This window comes from Notamacropus eugenii, chromosome 7 (genome assembly GCF_028372415.1).
Source record: "Notamacropus eugenii isolate mMacEug1 chromosome 7, mMacEug1.pri_v2, whole genome shotgun sequence".
NCBI classification, from domain to species: Eukaryota; Metazoa; Chordata; class Mammalia; order Diprotodontia; family Macropodidae; genus Notamacropus; species Notamacropus eugenii.
This window is the reverse complement of record NC_092878.1, coordinates 29,831,013-29,854,116: the sequence shown is the minus strand read 5'-3', so window position 1 is coordinate 29,854,116 and position 23,104 is coordinate 29,831,013. Positions and strand designations below refer to the sequence as shown.

The following is a 23,104-nucleotide window of genomic DNA, read 5'->3' as shown; positions in this document are numbered from 1 at the left end:
CTATCACATATTAGGTGTTTAATGAATGTTTATTGATTGACTACATACAAGCACCAGAAGGAAAGAAGTTGAAGCTATAGTGGCATGGTGAGGTATGGAACACCTTGCAGTCACATGGAATTTTCTGCTTTCTATCCCTCTCAATGAATTATGCAATACCTAAAGTCAAGGTAAAAGCCTTTTGGTCAAAGATTTTGCAGCTTGTCACAAATATAGATCAAGAACCTGCAATGGCTCCTCTAGCTCCCCTTTTGGGTGCTCAAGATTCCCCATAACCTATCTCCCTCTGCCCTAGTATCCCAACACCTTCAGTCTTATTCAAATGTATCTCACTTTGCCACTAAATATATGTCCTGAGCTCTAGTCAGACTCTTCCTTACCAGCCCCCAAATACACTCCATTCATTCCCAAGCTGCTAGCCCTGCCTCGATTGCCTTCCCTCCTCTTTTTGCCTATTCAAACACTGCCCATTAGTCAAGGCCTAATTCAAGACCTACCTTCTGCACAAACCACTCCAACCATATGTGTCTTTTCCTTTTAAACTCCTGTTACTTTTATTTTAAAAAATTTTTTTAAATTCATTTCAAACTTAATACAAAACAAGAAAAGAAAAAAGGGAACATTTCCATGTACGCAGCAGAGCATAAAAGAGAGGATTCAATAGAAACAATAAATTTCCACTTCAAACTGTTTACTTTTTTTGAAAACCTATATAATAAATACTGCAGATGGTTTTCAGAGCTACTCAGCTTTTCTGTGCTTCCTTGTAAGTTTTCTTTTGTTCTCTGGGTGTATTTTTAATTTTATTTTATTTTTTTCTTCTTCCTCCCTTCCCAGCTTTTCCTAGAGATGGTTAAACATGAATATACATTTATATTTATGTATATATATATATGTAAGAACATACTGTACATATTTCTACGTGTCACCTCTTTCTCTGGAGATGGATAGCATCTTCCTTCATAAGTCCAAGTCTTTCTGTGTTTTTTCTAAAATCAATCAGCTCATCGTTCCCAGTATTCCATCACAATCATATAGAAAAACTTGCTTAGCTATGCCCAAATGAAAGGCAGCTATCAATCTGATAGATGCAATATGATGTCTCAATCTTGTTTTACTTTCCATTTCTCTAATCACTAATGATTTAGAGCATTTCCCCCCTCATCTCTTCCCTTTTTTTCCCTTGAAATTGCTGGAAAGTTTGAAGATGACATTATAGACATCTGCTTCGAGATTCTGGACAGAAACCTGAACTTCTTAAACAATCCCTCCAAGGACTATTCCCAGAGAAACAGCGCTATGTACATCTGTAGGGTGGTGAGTGCTATGGTAAGGAGGAAATCAGTTACTCTCCTCAACACTCCTTTGGGCTTTCTCTCTCGCAGAATTGTCTAACTTTTCCCATCATCTTTCAAAAGCCAAATGTGTCCTTTCCAGATCAACAGCAATGATGACAATGGGGTGTTACAGGGGAACTGGAGTGAGGATTACTCCAAAGGAGTCAACCCTTTGGAATGGAACGGGAGTGTCACCATTCTGAGACAGTGGCATGCCACCGGAGGCCAGTCCGTGAGATATGGGCAGTGCTGGGTCTTTGCAGCTGTGATGTGTACAGGTAGGAATCTTCTACCCCACAAAGTGTTAAACGTGCTTGACTGTCACATCCTACACTACAGGGCTAGGTATATAGTAAGAATCTGTCAATTTTAGAATTATTGAATTATTTTCATGAAATGAACGTATTAGAATGTTAGTTCCTTATTCTTCCATTCATTCATTTGACAAAGTTTTATATTTTTTCCCCCAGGGAAGTATGATGATTTTTTTTCTAGACTCAGAGTACTCTGGTGAGGTTCTTAAGCACTGTGCTAGTTACAATTAGGAAGCAATTTGAATATATACACTGAGGTTTGGTTGCTGTATTATTTTGTCTGATGATGACAGCTTCCCCCCACCCAATCACATGGTTTTGAAATTCTTCTGTAGAGCACCTTCATTATTTTTTCATAAACTCTGTGAATTCATCTTTCTTAGCACTTCTAGTCTTCTTAATAATTGGGTGGGGACAGGGTTTGCTGGCCAATTTAGGGCTCAATTCTTGGAGCATGTGCAGCAAACCCCACCTGATATCAATCCACAGGGAGACTTGGTGAGTCTGTTTTCAGAAGTGGGTGATGGTCAAGTGGCCTTTTACTCCCTGCTTCAGAGGACAATGTGATAATCTCTGATACCCATTCACCCAAGCTCAGGAAATATTAGACACGAAAAAGACAGAAGAAACAGGGATGGTCACGTATTCAAGGCCACATGGTTGTCAATTGGGGAGAAAAGGAGATAATGCCATAGCTCTTATTGCCTCCTGACCCAAAGCAATTCTTACCTTGTTTTCCACCGGGAAAAAAGGGAGAGAGAAAGAGAGGGAAGGAGAGGGAGAAGGAGAGAGGGAGAGGGAGAGGGAGAGGGAGAGGGAGAGAGGGGGAGGGGGAGAGGGAGAGGGAGAGGGAGAGGGAGAGGAGAGAGAGAGAGAGAGAGAGAGAGAGAGAGAGAGAGAGAGAGAGAGAGAGAGAGAGAGAGAGAGAGAGAAGAGAGAGGGAGAGAGAGAGGGAGGGAGAGAGAGAGGGAGAGGGAGAGGGAGAGAGAGGGAGAGGGAGAGGGAGAGGGAGAGGGAGAGGGAGGGAGGGAGGGAAGGAGAGATTTTCCCAACTTGGGCCTTTTACATGTTCATTCACTCAAGTTCAGCAGCCAATTAAAAAGTTTTTCCTATAGGCAGTAAGCTTTTAGGAAATAGTAAAGGAGTGCTTGCTTGTGCATGGGACAGGTAGGTGGTGCAGACACTACCTGAGTGATCCCAGACAAGTCACTTAACTTGCATCAGTTCCTCATCTGCAAAACAGGGACATACTGGAGAAGAAAATGGAAAACCACTCCAGTACCCTTGCCAAGAAAATCCTGTGGACAAAGTCCATGCAGTCATATAGTCAGACACGGCTGAACAACCGCAACTTGCTTATGCTCTGAAATGAAGAGGTAAAAGCCACTCCTCCACCCTGCGCTTCTAAAAGCAAGTTAGTCAAGCTACCCCAACAGGTTGGAACTTATTGTGTTGTGCTCCCATTGGCCAGTTCACTACTGCTGACAATGACCTTTTTGTCTCTTAGGGCAATTTGCATGAAGGATATAGCTCTTCTTGGAAGAGCAAGTAGCTTGGATGGAACATAGAGTTTATGAGGGAGAGTAATGTGAAATCAGTCCAGAAAGAGGTTTCAAAAATCTATCTTTTTGTTTCTTTGGGAACACAGAAATTTGGAACACAGATGGGCTCCTTTCTCCTCTGGTAGTTGGAGCAAAGCAGTTTCTAGGACAGGGAGACTGGCCTTCCCTAGGGCTCTGACATTTAGAGGGCATTGATAGCATTTACAATGCAAAAACAACTGTGCTTAGTACTTAGTTAGCAAGACTAATTAGTTAAAATAGGAAGCTGCCAGATGGTGTCTCTCCCATGGCCAAACCCCAGAGGAGTTTCTCTATCCAGCCTTTGCCCTGTTCTCTCCAACCATTACTGCAATCTTCCCAGCAACAGCCTTAGTGTTCCAGGAGAAATGGATTTGAGGGATTATTTTGTAACCTTGCTCAGGCAGCAGAAATTACTCTGAGTAGAAGGGCTTGGTATGCAAGCAAAAAAATGACACCATAACCCCTTGGGGAGTTGTAAGATGGCAGCCCTCAACCTATGTGTCCGAGGGATACACAGCATTATAGACAGAGGATGAGAGAGAAGGGAGTCACTCTTTCCAGCGCCATACTCCAAGCCACTGCAACAGTTGGTTGTGCAGCCATGAAAACCCCACAGAAATGCCTGGGGAAAATGGAAAGACACAGCAACAAATGAACACACAGAAGGGACTGCTTACTGTTGACCTTGGGCAAATCACCCAACCTGCACTGGTTCTCCATTTCCTCATCTGTATAGTGAGGGTAGTAGACTGAGTGGAGAGAGAAAGAGACAAATGAGGAGAAGTGTAGAATACATCTAAGGAGAGCCCTAAAAACAGTCCCTGACTTCCAGGAGCTCACTGTCTAAAGGAGGAGACAACATGAAAACTATGTAAAAACAAGCTAGATATAGGATAAATTGGAGAAAGTCCCAAAGGGAAAGCACTAAAATTAAGGAAGATTGGGAAAAGCTTATAGAAGAAAGTGGGATTCTCTCTGGGGGTTGAAGGAAACCAGAGATACTAGGCAGAGATGAGGAGGAAGAGTGTTCTAGGTATGGGGAACAGCCAAGGAAAATGCCCAGAATCCAGAGATGGAGTGCCTCATTTTAGGAACAGAAATGAATCCTGAGTCCTCTTCACATTCTACTGTTCCAGTCATACCCTGGCTAATCCCTTTTATCTAATTTTGAGGATCTTACTCCCAGCATTGTTGACACATCAAAATAAAATGGATTTCACTGACTATACGTTTCTGCTATGTAGCATCATCTGGTCCCTTACTGCTGCACAGTCAATCTTAATTAGACCTTTCTTGATTTACTCTTTCCTCCTGTCTCAAATAACGTAAACCTGATACTTGCCAAGATTAACTTTTGATCATTTATGTCCTTGATTTCATCCAACTACTATGTCTTCTATACCCCTGAGCACTGTCATCTTACCTGATGATGCAATTGAAGGATCCCTGGGTCTTGCTATCTGCCCCACTGTAGACCTCCATGTGCCTTGCAGTTGGTGTCTCTTATGTGTGCTGTCTCCCCCAATTAGAGAGTTAGCTCCTTGAGATAAGAGACTGTTTTGCTTTCAGCTCAATTTACTTAGCAAATATTTATTAAAGGCTTACTACATTGTTTTTTCAAGGAACTTACTACATGACAGGGAACAGCTAGGTGGTACAGTGGGGTCAGGAAGACTCCTCTTCCTGAGTTCAGATCTGACCTCAGACAGTAGCTGTGTAACCTTGGGCAAGTCACTTAACCCTGTTTGCCTCAGTTTCCTCATCTGTAAAATGAGCCGGAGAAGGAAATGGCAAACCACTCTAGTATCTCTGCCAAGAAAAACCCAAATGGAGTCACCAAGAGTCAGATATTATGGAAAAACAACTACATGCCAGGCACTGTGCTAAGGGCTAGGGATACAAAGAAAGACAAAAACAGCCCCTTGCCCTCAGGGAGCCCTGAATTCTGAAAAACAAACCAAAAAACCCTTCTTTCATTCCTCTATCCCACGTAGTCTAGAAATTCTACTATGAGTGGGTTAGGGTTAATAGAAACAAAAAAAGTTCAGAAGAAGAGGAAAAACTAATGATGTATAATTGATGCATGCTTTGATATTCTAGGAAAGTATAGGCATATTAATTCTTTGCTAGAACACATTTGTATGTTTGAGTGTGGTTTTTTTGTTTTTGTTTTTTTGCAGTGAGGTTGATTATTTTCTCTGGGATGGTGACCTTTGATTAAAAAAAAAATGTCCTCCTACCATTTTTTATCTCTCACATCCAGCAGATAAGTTGGCTTCTGAAATCCCATGCCTTAAGGTTAGAATGAGAAAATCCCAGTACCATATCTTGTCTTTTGCTGCCAGCATCTAGGGGCAGGAGGGAATGTGAGCCTTCATCCCAGCAAGTGCCAATCCGAATTCTTGTTGTATGATTTTTACCCACCTTACTACCTGAGAATTGGAATCTGCATATCTGACACAAATAGTTCACCTTAAATCAAGTCAGTCCCTACCAACTCTTTTCGTCCTCTCCAGTGATGCGATGCTTGGGCGTTCCAACCCGAGTAGTTACCAATTTCCGATCCGCACATAATACAGATGGCAACCTGACTGTTGACATGTTCTATGATAAACGTGCAGAGCTGATGCCATGGGAGAGAAGAGATAAAATATGGTAAGACAAGATTACTGTAAACCTTTGCATTCTATCTAGGAAAGGGGTTGGATGCTGTTGGTTTAGGACTAAATTCCATCCTTTTTTTTTTATGCCAAATTCTGTTCTTGGTTCAATTTTTTAAAAAAATTAGTTTTCTTGTTTTTGCATTGGACCATGGAGTTGGTCTAGCATAACTTCACAAAAAACAACTGGAAATCCATATTGAGATTATGACCCATAGTCAATTCCAAAAAAATAAAGTTACAGATGAGAGGCAAAATTGACTAGCTGAGTAACATTAGACAAGTCATTTAACTTGTCCCTGCCTCAGTTTCCTCATGTTTAAAACCAGAGGGCTGAACTCAGTGGCCTCCATGGTCCACTACAGCTCTAAATTTATAATCTTATAACCATCTCCTCTTTGTTCCTCTGCATCATCATTAGGGCAGTTTTCTTTAGTGTTACCTCTATTTATGTCTTGACTGACTTCTTCTCAAATTCTCTCCTTTGTTCAGTCCCTTCTTTTGGTTGTTTTTCTCCAAGACAAGAGTTAGTATCCTGAGACCAAAGGGTCTCTTTTTTTTCCTTAGAATAAAATCTATTGACAAATAATGAGTCCATGGGTGAAGCAATATTCATTTATATCCCAGAGGAAAAGGAAATTAAGAATATTAGGCAACCTAGGAACTTAGGTAATTTCCTAGATGAATTTGTCTTTGTGAGGAACAATTCTCTCTGTTCAACAGCAGAGGGCACTGATTCCTAACATTGTAGGATCATTTGACCAAGACAGGGTGGAAAGAAAAAATCAGTATAGGTTTCCCACAGCGCTGAAAAGCAAGTATTCCTTTTAAAAAAATTCTGGATAACAAATATCAATTAAAATAACAAATATAAAAATTAGGAGAATGGAAAAATATTATATAAGAAACCTAAATATTATACACGGTTTTATTTTCTTTTTAAATATAATAAAATAATATAACATATTAATATATGTATGTGTGCATATTGTATGTAGATTATACATATATATACATATACATATCTTAGAGGTTTGCAAAGTGCTTTGCAAGTATTATTTTATGTTCCCAATAACCCTGGAAGCTAGATGCTATTATTATCTTCATTTTACTGTTGAGGAAACTAGGAAGACAGAAACCAAGTGACTTGCCCAGAGTCACAAAGCTATTAAATCTAGGAGGCCAGATTTCTCCTGACTGCAAGTCGAGCGCCATAGTAATAATGATCAATAAATTCAAAATATAACTTTAAGAGCTGATCTGCTTGCCTATAACTCTTTCTGTCCTTCCTTTTGTAATTTTAAAACGTTTTAATGACCCTCTTTTATTTTTCTTTCTTTTTGGGGGGATTTACTCTAACGTTAACATTTTTTTCCCTCCAACCAATCCATCCCAATAGAAGAAAGCAAAAGAAAACAAAAACCTTTGTAACAGATATGCATACTCAAATAGAACACCTTTCTATATTGGTCATATCTGAAAAGTATGTCTTATTCTGAATTTCAAGTAAAAGGCAGTAATTTCTTTCTCTTTCTTTCTTTCCCTTCCTTCCTTCCTTCCTTCCTTTCTTTAAATCATGGTTAAATGATTTACCCAGTGTCACCCAAATGTCTGAGTCTGGATTTGAACTCAGGTCCTCCTGACACCAGGGCTGATACTCTATCTACTATGTGGCATCTAGCTGCCCCAAAAGGCAATCATTTTAATTCAACAAATATTTGTTAGTATATTATTAATTTGAAGCTTAATGTATAGAAAGCTGTCTTTGAAGTAAGGAAGACCTGAGTTGAATTTCTACCTCTGATACATACTGGTTGTGTGACCTTGGTCAAGTCACTTAACCTCTAAGTGCTCTAGGGAACTCTAAAGCTAAGTTGTAGAGAAGATGTCATCTTTGCAATGATGGGGGGAGATTTTTTTGCCAGAGACTCTAATCTCTTTCCCCTATCCCTATCATTAACTTGGCCTATTTCCTCTCTCCTTTGCTTCCAAGTCAGCCTGTGATTTGGATTCTATTATAGTAGGAGGAGACCTCTTGACTTAGGATCATAGATTCAAAGACCATTTAATCCAAACCCCTCATTCTACAGATGAGAAGACTGAGGTCGAGAGGCAAAGTGACTTGCTCAGTGTCCTACAGGTAACGCAGAGCGCAGGCAGGGTTCAAGCCTGAGTTCTCATTCTGTGGCACCATGCCACATTTGGGATTAAAAATCTAGAGCTGCAAGGAACCTTCAAGGTCATCTAGTCCCACTTCTTCATTTCACAAATGAGGAAACTGACACCCAGAAAGTTTAAGTGATTTGCCTAAGATCTCCCCAATAGTTACAGGGCTGGGATTTGAACTCAGTTCCTGAGGTTCCAAATCCAGGGGAGTATCATGATGACTCTAAGTCAAAGAGAATGGACTCTGAGCTTGGCTGTTGGATTAACTCTTTGCCCTCTTCCTACTCACAATCCATGGCCACCAACAGCTCAGTGAGGTGAGGGTGGGTAATACATCTGGCATGGTCCCCCATCCCCCATGGATCCCCCGTGGACTGTGGACTCTGGTGGGTCCATGTGAGCCTCTGTAACCACCTTGTTAGTCTGTTGAACTCCAACCCTGAGTGTACTTCCACAGGAATTTCCATGTCTGGAATGAATGCTGGATGACCAGAAGAGATCTCCCAGCAGGATATGATGGATGGCAGGTCCTGGATCCAACTCCCCAGGAAACTAGTAGAGGTGGGTAAGGTATCACTATAAGAAAGGTCTGAAGCTCAGCATTCAGTCTCACAAGGATGATTAATCGAAGGAAAAGACTCTGGATAAAAACACCTTCTTCAACTTTTCCTTTCATTCTCTCACATCACCTACTCCTCCATTCCCCCTCCCTCCTCACTTTCTTCTACCATACCAAACTTCTTTTCCTCTTTCCTCCCTGATGGCAAGACAGAGAGGGGTATCAAGGCAGATGGCAAGAAAAATGAGAAGTAGAACTGAGGTGAAAGTTACATTGTAGGGCTTGTAGGGGAGGCATGTAAAAGTAAAAGATCATTTAGTTTATAATTTCAGAGCCATCTGGGGCTTAGAATGTTGAAATGATTTGCCCTTGGGTCACATAGCAAGGGAATTTAAACACCAGGCCTTTGTGACTTCAAGTCCAGTGTTCTACCCACTCAGCAACACAGCCTTTCTAATGGTTCCCGTTTATGTAGTTCCTTATACTTTATAAAATATTTTCCTCGCTATAATTTCCCCCATTTTGCAGATGGGAAAACAGAGGAAAGAGACATGAAGTGCCTGCCTAAAATCACACAGCTGTGACTCCCCATTCTAATTCTGCCTCTTTTACTGGGTCCCCCATTCCTTTGTCCTTCCAAGAGTCATTCTTTGGGGGTCGTTTTCTTCCTACTCTTTCCTCCTATCATGCTAACAGCTTTTCCCAATCTCAATCTTCCTTAGGTGTATTCTGCTGTGGGCCAGCCTCTGTGAGAGCTGTCAAAGAAGGGGACATCCAACTAGCCTATGACACACCTTTCGTGTTTGCTGAGGTCAATGCAGATGAAGTGATCTGGCTCCAAGATTCTGGTCAAGTGAAAGAGATCCTATCTCACAACACTAGTGCCATTGGGAAAAAGATAAGCACCAAGATGGTGGGCTCCGACAAACGCCAGGATATCACCAACTCCTATAAGTACCCAGAAGGTATCTGGGGCCCTTGGGAATTGTGGGAGTAGGTTCCTAATGTTTTCAATTGTGAATGCTCATTTATTTCTCTTACTTCATGCCATCTTCGTAGTAGCCATCATGGAATTCCTTACATATGTGCTTCATTCATGTGGGGAGCTAATGGTACAGTGGCTAGAGTGCCAGACCTGGAGTCAGGAAGACCTGAGTTCAAATCTGACCTTACATGTGACCCTGAGCAAGTCACTTAACCCTGTTTACCTCAGTTTCCTCATCTGTCAAATGAGCTGGAGAGGGAAATAGCAAACCATTACACTATCTTTACCAAGAATATCCCAACTAGGGGTCACAAAGAGTCAGATAGCACTGAAACGACTGAACAGCCAGTAACATACTTCATTCATGGCAGTTTATCAGTCAATCAGCAAGCATTTCTTAAGTGCCTACCTTGCCCTAAGCACTGTGCTGAGTTATCAAAGGAAAAACAAAAGAACTCTTGCCCTCAAGGGCCTTACATTTTATTAAAGGGGGGACATAGGGAACATGTATTTGTTGTTCATGACCCCATAGAAATAGATATAAATGTTAGGTAATTGAGGGGGGTGTAGCTGCTGAGTAGGGAGTGGATCAGGAAAGGTCTCAGACAGGTGAACTTTGAGCTGAGCTTTGAAGAAGGCAAGGGATTCTAGTAGGTAGAGGCTGGGGGAATAACATGGGGAGGATGAACTAGATGGTCCCTGAGGATTCTACCTCTCTAGCTCCATGATCCTATTCAGCATTCCAGACAAGAAGAAAGAATTGTGTCTAGGCAAAGTCCCAGAACTAGGAGAGAGAATATCACGTGTAAAGATCAGTCTGGAAAGGTAGGCTGGAGCCAGATGGTGAGAGGTTTAAATGCCTACAGAGGAATTGATATTTTATTCCAGAGGCAATTTTTTAAGTAAATGAGTGACTTGGTCAAACGTGCTTTTTAGTGATAGTTCTATGGTGATGTTATAGGGTGGATGGATCAGGGAGGGAGTGCTGTCACTTTGTCTGCAGTGCCCACCACCGCCGGGAGGGAAAATCGACCTTTAGTAGACAGAAAGGGAGAGGGAATTGCAGCTCAGTGGAAAAGACTGTCTGAGAGGGAGTCAGGCTGGGGATAGGTTTGCTTTAAGTCTCTACAAATTTTCTTTGAATCTGGTAGCCAATTAAATTTAGGAGTCAGATGAATTTGTTAAATGTCACATTAAAAGGTGTTCAATCAATGACTATTTATTAAGCACTCACACAAGACTTGGATCTTCCTTTTAATGTGAAAGGAAGAATGGGGAGATAGCTTATTCAAAAGGGGCTGGTCCAGGAGGGTTTGCTTGCCTTTTCTCCTAAGCAAGGTTTGAGTCTCTCCTCCTAGACATAAATTTCTTTTCCACATATTCCATGAGCCTCATGAACTTGGGGTCTGCTGTTTTATCTGCTTCCCCGAATTTTGGTAATGTCTCCTTATTATCAGTTTTTTTCACAGTTATTCATTCTTTCTAAGACGTTCTTTGATACATTTGTTATTTAGGATTTTGTTATTAAATCTCCTTTTAGGGCTGTTTTTCCCTTGTGCTGCTTGAATTGATTATGATTGGCATTGCCAGTGCCAGTCAGCAATTTACAGTGCATTCTGGTAATCTTCGTTCTATCAGGTTAGAAGTTGGTATAAAATCTGTTTGTGAGATAAAATCCAGCTAAGAAAAAATCCCCCAAATTTGAATAGTTTGCTTTCTTTGGAGGAGCACAATGGTCACACACAAAGAACAGAGGTGTCAATCTAGGAAATGGGTAGAATTATAGATCTTGTAATCTTACATTAAGATCAAAATTTATTCAGTTATTTTGCAGTCATTAGACATATAGATTGTTTATATTTTCTTTTATGGAGTATCTACAAGTAATTTCATTATAGACAGGTTTGCTTTTCTCTCTTTTTTCATTTTTATTTTTTGAATATACATTTAGAAGATTGGAAAGGCAATAAAGCCAAATTAAGTACAAAAGAGGAAATCATCAAAATTAGAGAGCAATAGATTTTAAAATTCTCACAAAAGACTGCAGCAAAATATTTTTTAAAAATCATTCCTTATAATTGTTAGATTTATTCCATACCATTTATAGGGATACAGGGAAATTCCATCATTAAGAGAACCGTGATCATAATCTTACTAAAAGCAGAACTGATATGGCATTTTGAATGCCCATTAGGATGTGTGTGATTAAATATACACTTATTAAAAATCTGAACTGTATCTTTACATCTTACCATCTCAAAATTGTTGTTGAAAATACTAGAAGCTAGCAGAACCAGGAGAGCATTATACACAGTAAGAGCCACATTGTGTGATGACTGACTTGATAGATAGCCCCTCTCGGCAATGCAAGAACCTAAAACAATTCCTAAGGACTCATGATGGAAAGTGCCAAACACATCCAGACAAAGAGTTATGAAATCTGACTGTAGAATGAAGCAGACTATTTCCTTTTTTTGTTGTTTTTTGTTTTGTTTTGTTTTCTTTCTCATAGTTTCTCCCATTGGTTATAATTCTTATATACATGACTAGTATGAAAATAGGAATGTTTAATGGGAATGTATATGTAGATCCTATATCAGATTGCATGCCCTCCTGGGGAGGGGGAGAAAATGTAAAACTTATGGAAGTGAATGTTGAAAACTAAAAGTAAATCCATTAACTTAAAAAAAAAAAGAAAATGCTAGATGCTACAATGACATTTTTCAGGGTCGTGATGATCAGAGATCTGGAGTTTGTTAAACTCTGGCTTATTTGGCACACTGGAGATGGCTTAAAGAAAGGGAGGGAAGCTGCTGGTGAATAAAGTTAGGCCATGTATGTTGAATGAGTCCAAGGAAGTGATTTGGAGCTAACTTTTTCCAAACCCTCACTGAATTTTTGATGTGAGCATTGATACCTTAGAAATCAGGCAACTCCGTAAGTCGGGGGCTTGATGTATTGCTTTGTTTTTTTAATGGTTTAATATTTTATTTTTTCCCCAATTACATACAAAAATGATTTTTCACATCCTTTTTTTAAATTTTGAGTTCCAAATTCTCTTCCTCCCTCCCACACCTTGCCCCTCTCATGGAGAAGGCAAGCAAATTTGATATAGGTTATACGTGTGCAGTCATGCAAAACATTTCCACGTTAATCATCTGGACTTAAGAAAGTTATGAAGAGAATGTTAATGATACGGAATAAACTTGAAAGTATGTCAAGCACACTATTTTTCCTGGAGAGATGATTGTTAAACATTAACCAGCACCCAACTGTCTGAAGTCCCCAAATTCTGAGAAGGGGAGGTTTCTGAGAGGAACTGAACGTGTGTGTTAGGTTTTAAGAGGCTACTGGGGTTTCAGACAATTTTTGAGGCAGGACGGAGGGAAGAGTGGTACTAGGTGGTAGGCAGGGGAGAGCCTAGACCTTGAAGCTGCACTTAAGGACCTAGAGGACCACATGTGGTCTCGAGATCCCATGTTCCCCGTTGGGTCCTTAACACAATTCCCACCACTATCTCTCTCTCCCCTCCCCCTGCTACAGGATCTGCAGAAGAACGCTCTGTGTTCATGAAGGCTTCTCGAATATTGCTGGGCCCAAATGGGTCTTCTTACCCCTGCATGGAACGAATGCGGACAGCCTGGTTCCAAGAAAACCCAATCAAACTACAACTCAAGCTGGCCAAGACTCCTGAGTGGGGCCAGGACTTGGCATTTTTCCTGAAGGCCAGGAGGCTTCAGGGCTCAGAGATGGGAATTGAGGAGCTGCTGCTGCATGTGTGGCTTAGTGGCCAAGCCCTGCTCCATGGGGGCAATGCCCAGGCCCCACTCTGGAGGGAAGAGTTGAGCTTCAGCCTGGCCCAAGGGGAGGGTGAGTATGGGGGCTCAGTGGGTGTGAAACAGATGGGCCTGAGAGGTGGAGGCTGCCCAAGATAAAACTAAGAGTGTCTTTTTCCCCTGGGAGGCTGTACTCAAATCTACATGGGGTACCCTAGAGCCAGAGATGAGTGGGTGACTTAAGAGACTTTCACAAAGCATCTGAATGACAGGTACTGCAACTGCAGATTCTTCCCCAGAATGACTTTCTGACATATGCCCAGAAATGCGACATAGCAGTCAAAACAGATCACTCCATCTTGGGTTACATGAAGAGAAGCTTAGCTTCCAGGGATAAAGAAATGGTGGCCGCTCTGTCCTCCACTCTGGTTAGACACATCTAGAATACTGTGTTCAATTCTGGATTCCATAAGATAAGAAGGAAACTGACTGGAGAACAGCCGGAGCAGAGCAGCCAAGACAGCGTTATTGCTGTCATCGAGTCATTCAATGGGTCCAACTCTTCATGAATCCATTTGGTGTTTTCTTGGCAAACATACTGCAGTGGTTTGCCATTGCCTTCACCAGCTCACTCTCCAGAAGAGGAAACTGAGGCGAACAGGATTAAGTGACTTGCCAGGGTCAGCTAGCTAGTAAGTGTCTGAGGCCATATTCAAACAGGTCTTCCTGACTCAAGGCCAAACACTTTATCCATTGTGCCACCTAGCTGCCCAAGATACTAAATCCATGCCATATGAGGATCAGTCTTAGGAACTGGGGATGTTTGACCCAGAGAAGACCCTGGTGTGCATGACAGCTATGTTCAAGTATTTTAGGGTCACTTATGCAAAAGAAGGATGATACTCGTTCTGATGATACTGGAGTAAAACCAGGAATATGGAAGTTACAAAGAGGCAAATGTAGGCTTGACATCAAGAAAAACGTCCTAACCATTAGTGCTATTGAAAAGTAGGATCAGCTGCCTTGGGAGGTAGAGGGCCCCTCTTCATTGTAAATCTTCAAGGAAAGAATGGATAACCACTTGCTTTGCAATAATGGGAATTCTTTTCAAATATTGGGTTGGACTAGATGGCCAATAAAGTCCCTTCTAGTTCCAAAATTCTGTGGTTCTAGGATGCCAAGCTACACATGCTAGCATATAGTATGGGATTGCCAGTGTATATGTGCATGCATGTACACATCATGATGTACGTTTAAAATACACATAGCCCATTCTATTCATTCATTCAGTAAGCATTTATTAAGCGCCTATGATGTGAAATGTACAACTAGCAGAAATGCAAAAATACATGACACGGTTCTTGCCCTTGGCACACTTATAACCTAGTAACCGTATATTGTGGCAAACTCAAGGAGACACACAGATAATTTGTACTAAGATGCACACCGCAAAGTCTTAAGATTTTCCTCAGCTGTGGCTTTTGGGTCTTGTATACAGAGAAAGAGCTGCCAATGGCCCTGCCCTTCACCCACTATAAGAACCAGATAAGTGATGAAAAGCTGATCCGCCTGTCAGGGCTTGTGGAAATCAAGCAGACCAGGAGAAAGCTGCTGGTGACCAAAGACATCTCCTTGGAGCTCCCCCACTTAACCATTGAGGTGAGGTTCAGGGCCAAAACAGGAATCCCGTCTTCCTTCCAGAAATGACTTTTTCTGGAGCTTTTCTTTCCTCCCTATGCCCTAAAAATAACCTTCTTTTCCCCCTTCTTCCTCGCCTTTGCCTTCTCTCCATTCCATAAGACTATCTAATTTATCTTTGTGTAGTAAACCTGACTCTTCTCCTGGCAAATCATTCAACACTTCTCAGCTTCCTGCCTTCTCTGAGGTCATACATATGCTTGGATAGTCCCCAGCACCTTCATCATTTGACCACGTTAATGCAATTTCTACCTTGGCATGAGGTGACCAGGCCAAATGATGCCAACCAATGTGATTAGAAAAACAGTGGGCAGAGTCCTCAGTACTGATACAAGTCTGATGCCAAGACCATTATGCAACAACCACAGGACCCTTGTTATCATGAGAGATTGATTATAATTCAAATAATCCTCACTTCTAGTCAACGATTCATTTGGTGTTTTGTGGATGATTTATGTATTAACTCTGGATTTCAAAAAGTTCTTTCATCTTTCAAGGCTGATTCTGTCCCATCTACACACAGAGGAGCCTGGAATTTCCCATACCAGTCTAAGAGGGCACTTAACATGCATCCACCCTATTATGTATGAAAAGGAGAAATCCCATATTTTCAGGTCAAGTCAGAGTATAAACAAAACACAGTTTGGAGTGATTAGCCCTCAAGCTAATAAGTAATAAGCTAATAAGTAGCTTCAAGCTAGATAAAGTAGCCAACCTACCTAGGCAGGTTAGTTTCACATAGTCCTTGGTTCACAGTCATAGGCTAATCCTCTACCCAGAGCTATCTCTTTGGATATGTATTGTGGTTCATGAGAGACACTGAGTAAAGGAGTGTGGATGGATCAGTGCAAAATCATCCCCACTACTGGAAAAATAACTAGAAGCACATGTCCTACTGGTGGTGGGCCCATAGCATTATTTTTGTACCCCAAAGACAGCACATTTATTTACCCTAAATACAAAAGTTTCACTCAGTTCCAGATTTTCCCTAAAGTCAATATTTATTCTTCTAAACAACAGAGCCTGGATGTTACAAGACGAGTAGGTGAGGAGGGGTGGATGGTTTGTAGGTATAAGATTTACAAAGAGATAATGACCACAAATAGATCCACATTTTCCTTCTATAGGTTTTTGGGCAGGCGGTGGTAGACAAGAAACTAAGTGTCTCCATCAGCTTCACCAATACTCAGCAAGAACCACTTCAGAACTGTGTCTTGATGCTGGAAGGGAGTGGCTTGATCGAAGGACAGATGATAATTAAGTAAGTAAAGCTGTGCACGGAGCCAGGTGGGTCTCTTTTGGGAGGCAGTGGGTTAAAAGGGAAAGAGTAATCGATCAATCAATATTTATTAAGTGCCAACTATGTGTCAGGCACTGTGTTAAAAGCTGGAGATACAAAAAGAGGCAAAAAGACAAATCCCTGCTCTCAAGGACCGTACATTTAATGAAGATCTAGATTTGTGGCCAGAGAACTTGGGTTCAATTCCCAGCTTTGCTTCTTATCAGCTGTAGGACCTCTGTGGACTTCACTTTCTTCACATGTAAAAAGAGAACAGGACGTCTCTTCCAGATTTTAAATCTTAGGATCTTTCCTTGGATTCCCCACTGGGATTGGGTTTTGACTCTTAAATGGAGGAAGCATTTTAACATTTGGTCTCTTTCTGGAATGGTCACTTCACTGTTTCATTTTCTGTCGCAGCATCTGAGAAAGTAGGTAGACTTCAGGTGGAGAACCCCATCAGGTTCTCCTAGCTTGGAAGGGGGGATGTCACCTTCCATACCTATCCTTAAGAAAGCAACTGGAAAGGGAGATGGAAGAGAAAAAGACCCAAATGCTTGCTCATTGAAAAAAATAAATCAACACACACTTATCAGTTGTTTCCTATGAGTCAGGCACTATGCTAAGTTGAAGAGGAGCAAAAAAAAAAAAAAAAAGGCAAAAACAGTTCTTGCCCTCAAGGAACTTACAATTGAATGAGGGAGATAAACAAACTATATACAAGGAAGATCTACAGAGCTTGAATAGGAGGTAATACCAGAGGGAAAGCACTAGAAGTGGGGAGTAATATTTTTTTTTTGAAAGACACTAACTGGTAGTCTATGCTTCCCTTTCTGATTTTTAGTCTGGGCACAGTACAGTCTGGAAACACCATCCAGGCTGAGGTAGATCTACTCCCCACCAAAGAAGGATCCAGACAACTTCAAGTGCTGGTCAGCTGCAAGGAGGTCAAAGAGATCAAAGGCTATAAGGACATCTTTGTAGCCTCTGCCAGTTCCTCCTGAGCCCTCTTCTCATCCAGGTCCCTTTTATCTGTTCCCACCGACCCCACCCTGCCTTCTCTCTCCTCTCTTTTCTCAGGAATGGAATGAGATTCCTGTTACACACTCTACCCCCTTGGGAGTGGGCAATAAAGACTTATTTATTTATAATCCAAATGTTTTCCCGTGTGTGCCGATGACTCACCTGTGTTGCTATTGGCTGATCATTTGGGGGCAATTGCCAACCACCTCACCTGCCCCGCCCCTACTCACTCAAGAAAAAAACAACATAGAAAAAGCAATCACCTCCCCATCAACCCCCTCACTCCTCACCCCCATTGGCCAAAGTAGGATAACTTCTTAAAAATCTCTCTTCTACTTCCTTTCTGCCTCCTTCTGGGAGATAGTCTACGCCTTGTTTCACTTTAATTTAACTCAGCCTCTAGTCTAGAACAAAGGCCTTGCAGGGCAGGCACACAGCCCAGGACTGCTGTGTCTGGTCCTGGCCTCTGTCTTCCCAAGCAGAGTGGGCGCTCTTGGGTTACCATGGTGAGGAGCCCACAGGGGCTGAGCTGAAGAGCTCTACCCTTGGCTATGGGCAGGTAGGGGCACATTTTCTCCTGGAAACTGGCATGGGACTAGGTGGAAGAAAAAACACTGGAGATGGATGGAGGGGGACTCTTCTTTCCTGTACACAAAAGGTTGAATTGCTAGCACTTGTCCTGGGCTCCCAGAGGAAGAAATATTGTCTGACAATAGCAATGATTAGGGATAAAGTGAACCATTGGTTGTTTTATGGACACTTCACTATCCCATCGTGGCTTAGTGGATAAATATCTGGTCTCTGAGTAAGCAAATCTTGCCTCTGACACATTATGGCTGTGTCACTCTGGGCAAATGTCACTTTAGGGCAACTCTCCAAAATTGGAAGGTGCCCCCTGCATTGTTTAAGGGAGTTTTCTAACTGGTGAGTTTCCTATATCAGTAGAATCATGGGTCCAGTCTCTACCCCTATCAATCTCTTTTATCCATGTAGCTGTCACTTTTCTCTCCCTGTCCCAAGATCTTTCCCTCTCTCCCTTATTGAAGAAAGACATGGTAGTGGCGTAAGAGAACACTAAATTTGAGAGTCTGGAATCCTGTGTTTGGATCCCAGATTGGCCACCTGTGTGACACCATCACTTAACTAACCTCTTTGGGTCTCAAATTCCACATCTAAAAAATAAGGGGATTGGACGGGGAGATCTTTAAGGTTCAAAGTCAGTCCTCTCCTCTCTGGCCAACTCACTTCTCTCCCTATTCTTTCTCTTCCATCATTTCATTGATAGCATCCTGACCCTTTTCCTCCTTGTGTTTTCACATATCCATTTTTCTTTATATTTTTCTTTTCTTTCCCCACTCTTCTTTAGCCTGTAGTCCATACTTCTCTTCTTGCTTATTTCTTGTTGGTCTGTATTTTCTATGTTTTTCTATATTTCCTGCTCCCCCACTGCCATGTTCTCCTTGTATGCTTTTTACCTTTTAAATAATCCCTCTCTTCTCCTTCCTCCCTTTCTCCAGTTTCTTTGTTTCCTGTCATCAGCCCCTGTGGCTCCCTTAGCAGCTGCCATCCTGTGTCATTGCTCTTGACAGACAGTGGGCAGGAAAAACCATCACACCCAATACATTTCACCTGGTGAACTGGGCACGCCTGTCTCCATTAAGAATCTTCTTTGAATTTCTGTAGGGTTGAGTCACAGCTTTAGGTACGTCAAGGGTGGTTAACCTCTGAAGGGAGGATCAGAAGCCATCTTTGGGTCACCTCACCTATTTTAGTGAAACTAGAAAGTTAGCTTTGACTCCAAGGGGCTGGGTCTTCAATAGCTTTTTGCCCCCCTCCCCCTCGTCTCTGGCCAGCTCACATAAAACTCATTGTTATTAGACAGACTGGAATACACTAATTTGTGTATTCCTCAGTACATATATTCCTCAAAGGAGAAATACCCCCTATCAATGCAGACCAACATTGGTAGATTTCTACACATTATGGTCTTAAGAGAGTTTTCACATACAGAAAAGTTAAGTAACTTTTGGGGATCTCACAGCTAATATATGTCAGATGGAAGTCTTGAACCTATACTCCATACTCCAAAAGTAAGCCCTTAATCTACTCTGCCATGCTATCTTTCACTTATTTATACTATAACAATAATAATTCTTTTTGTTGTTTTGGTTGAGTTGTTTCAATCTTTTTCAAGTCCCCATTTGGGGTTTTCTTGGTAAAGACACTGGAGTGGTTTGCCATTTCCTTCTCTAGCCTATTTTACAGATAAGGAACTGAGGCAAACAGGGTTAAATGACATACAGCTAGTGTCAGATGTCTGAAGTTGGATTTGAACTCAGGTCCTCCTGACTCCAGGGCCAGTGTTCCACCTAACTGCCCCCATTTCATGTAATTATTATAATTATTGTGAGGTAGGTAGCCCTTCCTGCCTCTAGGCTATGCCCTCTTTAATGCATCCTCCACACTATATCACTCCTCTACTCAGAAACCTTCTCCAGCTCCCTATTGCCTACCAACCAAACTTTAAATCCCCTTCATAATCTGACTCCAATCTACCTGGCCAATCTTAACCCATGCTATTCCTCTGGAAGATGTTCTTCAGTCCAGCACCGCTGAACTACTCTGTCTTCTGTTTTCATTTTGCCAGCTTCCAGTCCCATGCCTTTGCTCTCACTATCCTCCAATGCTTTGAGTAGTTTCTTCACCACTCCCTATTGAAATCACTTTCTTCCTTAAAGGACAAGTCACCATCCCTAACCATTTCTCCCTCCCCTCAAGTAAATATGATCTCTCTCTCCTCAGGTTTCTCATAGCAGTTTACCCAGTTTTACTTGGCTTTCATCTCATTCTAACAAACATTGAGCTTCTTTATATCCTTGTCAATAATAATAACAAGAGAACAAGGGAAGGAGAACCTGCCCTACCAGAATTTAAAATGTCCTATGCATATTATAACTGCATAATTACAAAAGAGATATCAGAAAAGATACAGAATAGCTCAATATAATGGAAGATCCAGGTGAGTATTTTACAATTCCACGTTGAAAAACTGTGGAGAATGAGATTACTATTTATAAAAACAAACAACAAACTTTTGGCAAAATTAGATAACTGAATGGCCAAAAAGTGTTCTAAAAACTATAATAAATCTTACCTTCACAGATAATCTAAATGTAAAAAAAATCAGGAGAAAATTGGAAGAGAAAGGAATATTCTGGGCTTTTTTTCAATTATGGACAGTGTTTTGTTTAAACAGATCATAACACTACATCTCCCATCTTTGTGCTTTTGCTATTCCACATACCAGGAATGCACTCTCTCCTTCCTATCACCTTAGATTTTGTCTCTTCTTTCAAAGGATGAAGCATACTATTTTCTCTTTCTTTGCTGTTTTTTCTTTCTTGTGGTTTGCCCTTTTGGTTCTGATTCTTCTTTCACAACATGACTAATGTGGAAATATGTTTAATATGATTGTACATGTATAGCCTATATCAGATGGTATGCAGTCTTGAGGAGGGGAAGGGGAAGGAGAAGAAAATTTAGAATTCAAAATCTTATAAAAGTGAATGTTGAAAATAAATAAATAATTTTTTTTTAAAAAGAGAAAGTTCAATCACCATTTTCTGCAAGAAGCCTTTCCTGATTCCCATGATCACTTCCTCACAAACTGTCTTGTATTTAATTACTTTGAATATTTGCATACATTTGTATTTATGTATTTTATATTTATGCTGTGTATGTATATATATTATAATTAACATGTGTACTTGTCTCCCCAAATAGTATGTAAACCCTTTATGAGGGGGGTTTGTCTCATTCACTGTTCTTCTGTCCCCAAACTCTAGCATAAATGCTTAGGACAGAGTAGGAGTTTAATAAGTATTTTTGAATTGAGCAATTGAGGAAATTATTGGAGACAAAAATGATGAGTTTGATCACATATGATAAAAGGATTTTCGCAATAAAATATGATACTTGTAAAATAAAAAAGAAACCAACTGGAAAAGAATATTTGTAGTAAATACATCAGACAAAGGTCAACCATCCATAATTGATAAGAAACTGACACATAGCTATAAAAGAAATACACATCCCATGGTGAAACCATGGAGATAATTTTAAAAAGGAGGAACTATAACATTTGAAAAATATATGAAAAGATGCTAAAACTCTTTTATGACCAGAGAAATGTGCATCATGAAATAGTTGATGTCATCTTACCTTTACTAAGTTGTCAAAATTAGCAAAGAAGTTATAATATTGGCAGACCTTTGGAAATCTCTTGTTAAAGAGACTAAAGACAGACTTAAAACTTTTTGGAGAATAATTGAGCAATATGAAATGAGAGTTACAAAACTAAATATAACTTTTGACCCAGAGATTCCATTGCTAGGATTGTATCTTAACACTATCTTGAAAAAAAGTTTTAAACCCTCATATATTAAATGACTGGAAGTGACTGAATAAATTATGATATCTGAATATAACTTATGCACCAACATCTACTGGAGATATGGAAGGAGAGAAAGTCTATGAAGAACCTGATAGAACTCTAAATTCATGAACTTGTACTTTAATACTAAGTGATTTCAGTGAAGGGTCAGTGACTAGGAAGGATGGCGAAAAATGTTGGAAAATTTGAATCAAGATTAAGAATAAAACAAACCAAAGGCTTATAGGCTACACAGAAATCTCATGTCTTTGTATGTTGTAAATACTTTTTTCAAGAAAGGATTTGGAAACAAAAGAAGGGATTTGGAAGACACTGAACATGGAGAACATCAAATTACCTAACTAAAAAAAGGAAATGAATCACAGCTAAACAATTAGAAAATAACTGATTCATGATGTGGCATTCATTTTCAACTCACCCAGCTGGTGAACAGACCACCAACTTGTTAAAGAAAGCATTTTATCAAAATCAATGCCAAATTTAGATAAATCAAAATAAGAAGACTTGGTATGAAATTAAAACAACTCCAACCTGCCCTATTGTAATAAGCTATTGGTGCTGAAAATTAATCACTTTAATTAGTCACTTTAAGCCACCTCCTTCCCCCTACTTCCCTGGACTTAGTTTCCTCATCTGTAAAATAAAAATTAAGTGGCTTCTGAGGACACTTCTCACTCTAAATATATGATTCTATTTAATCCTACTTAATCCTCTAATTGCTACAATGAAGAAGTCAAAAGAAAATCCACCCATATATGGCTCCATGTCAAGTGCAGAAGATTTTGTTTGTTGTTGTTCAGTCGTGACTCCGTCTGGGATTTTCTTGGCAAAGATCCTGGAGTAGTTTGCTGTTTCCTTCTCCAGCTCATTTTATGGATGAGGAAACTGAGGCAAGCAGGGTTAAGTGACTTGTCCAAGGTCACACAGCTAGTAAGTGTCTGAGGTCAGATTTGAACTCAAGAAGAATCTGCCTGACTGCAGTCCCAGAGCTCTAGCCACTTGCCATCTAGCTGCCCACAAGGGATTCAAAGATCAAAACAGATAATCCCAGCCCTTAAGAAATTTCAGTTTACCATCTAGACTTAATGCCTAGAGGAAGTCACTAATCTAAAGTGAAATAGCTAGAAAGTATGTCAAAGCTAGGATTCAAACCCAGGTCTCTTGATTCTAATCCACTCCACTATGCTTCCTTGCCTATCAAAACGCTTGACAATCAGGCTTCAGGCTGGCTTTTCAGGTTTATTACACAACGCTCCCCCTCCAGTACTTTC

At 40.6% G+C, this 23,104-nt stretch overlaps 1 protein-coding gene across 1 annotated transcript in view; it reads left to right on the top strand.

Annotated features, from left to right (window-relative positions):
• The window catches only part of TGM7 (transglutaminase 7), a 29,959-nt gene extending 12,474 nt beyond the window's left edge, over positions 1-17,485 (top strand). Inside the window, exons 4-12 of the mRNA XM_072625136.1 lie at positions 1,201-1,329; positions 1,438-1,615; positions 5,751-5,889; positions 8,518-8,621; positions 9,342-9,584; positions 13,148-13,474; positions 14,879-15,039; positions 16,206-16,339; positions 17,202-17,485. Coding sequence (XP_072481237.1) covers positions 1,201-1,329; positions 1,438-1,615; positions 5,751-5,889; positions 8,518-8,621; positions 9,342-9,584; positions 13,148-13,474; positions 14,879-15,039; positions 16,206-16,339; positions 17,202-17,361 — 1,575 coding nt within the window. The 3' untranslated portion in view covers positions 17,362-17,485. The remainder of the gene's footprint in view (positions 1-1,200; positions 1,330-1,437; positions 1,616-5,750; positions 5,890-8,517; positions 8,622-9,341; positions 9,585-13,147; positions 13,475-14,878; positions 15,040-16,205; positions 16,340-17,201) is intronic.
• Positions 17,486-23,104: the final 5,619 nt, after the last annotated feature.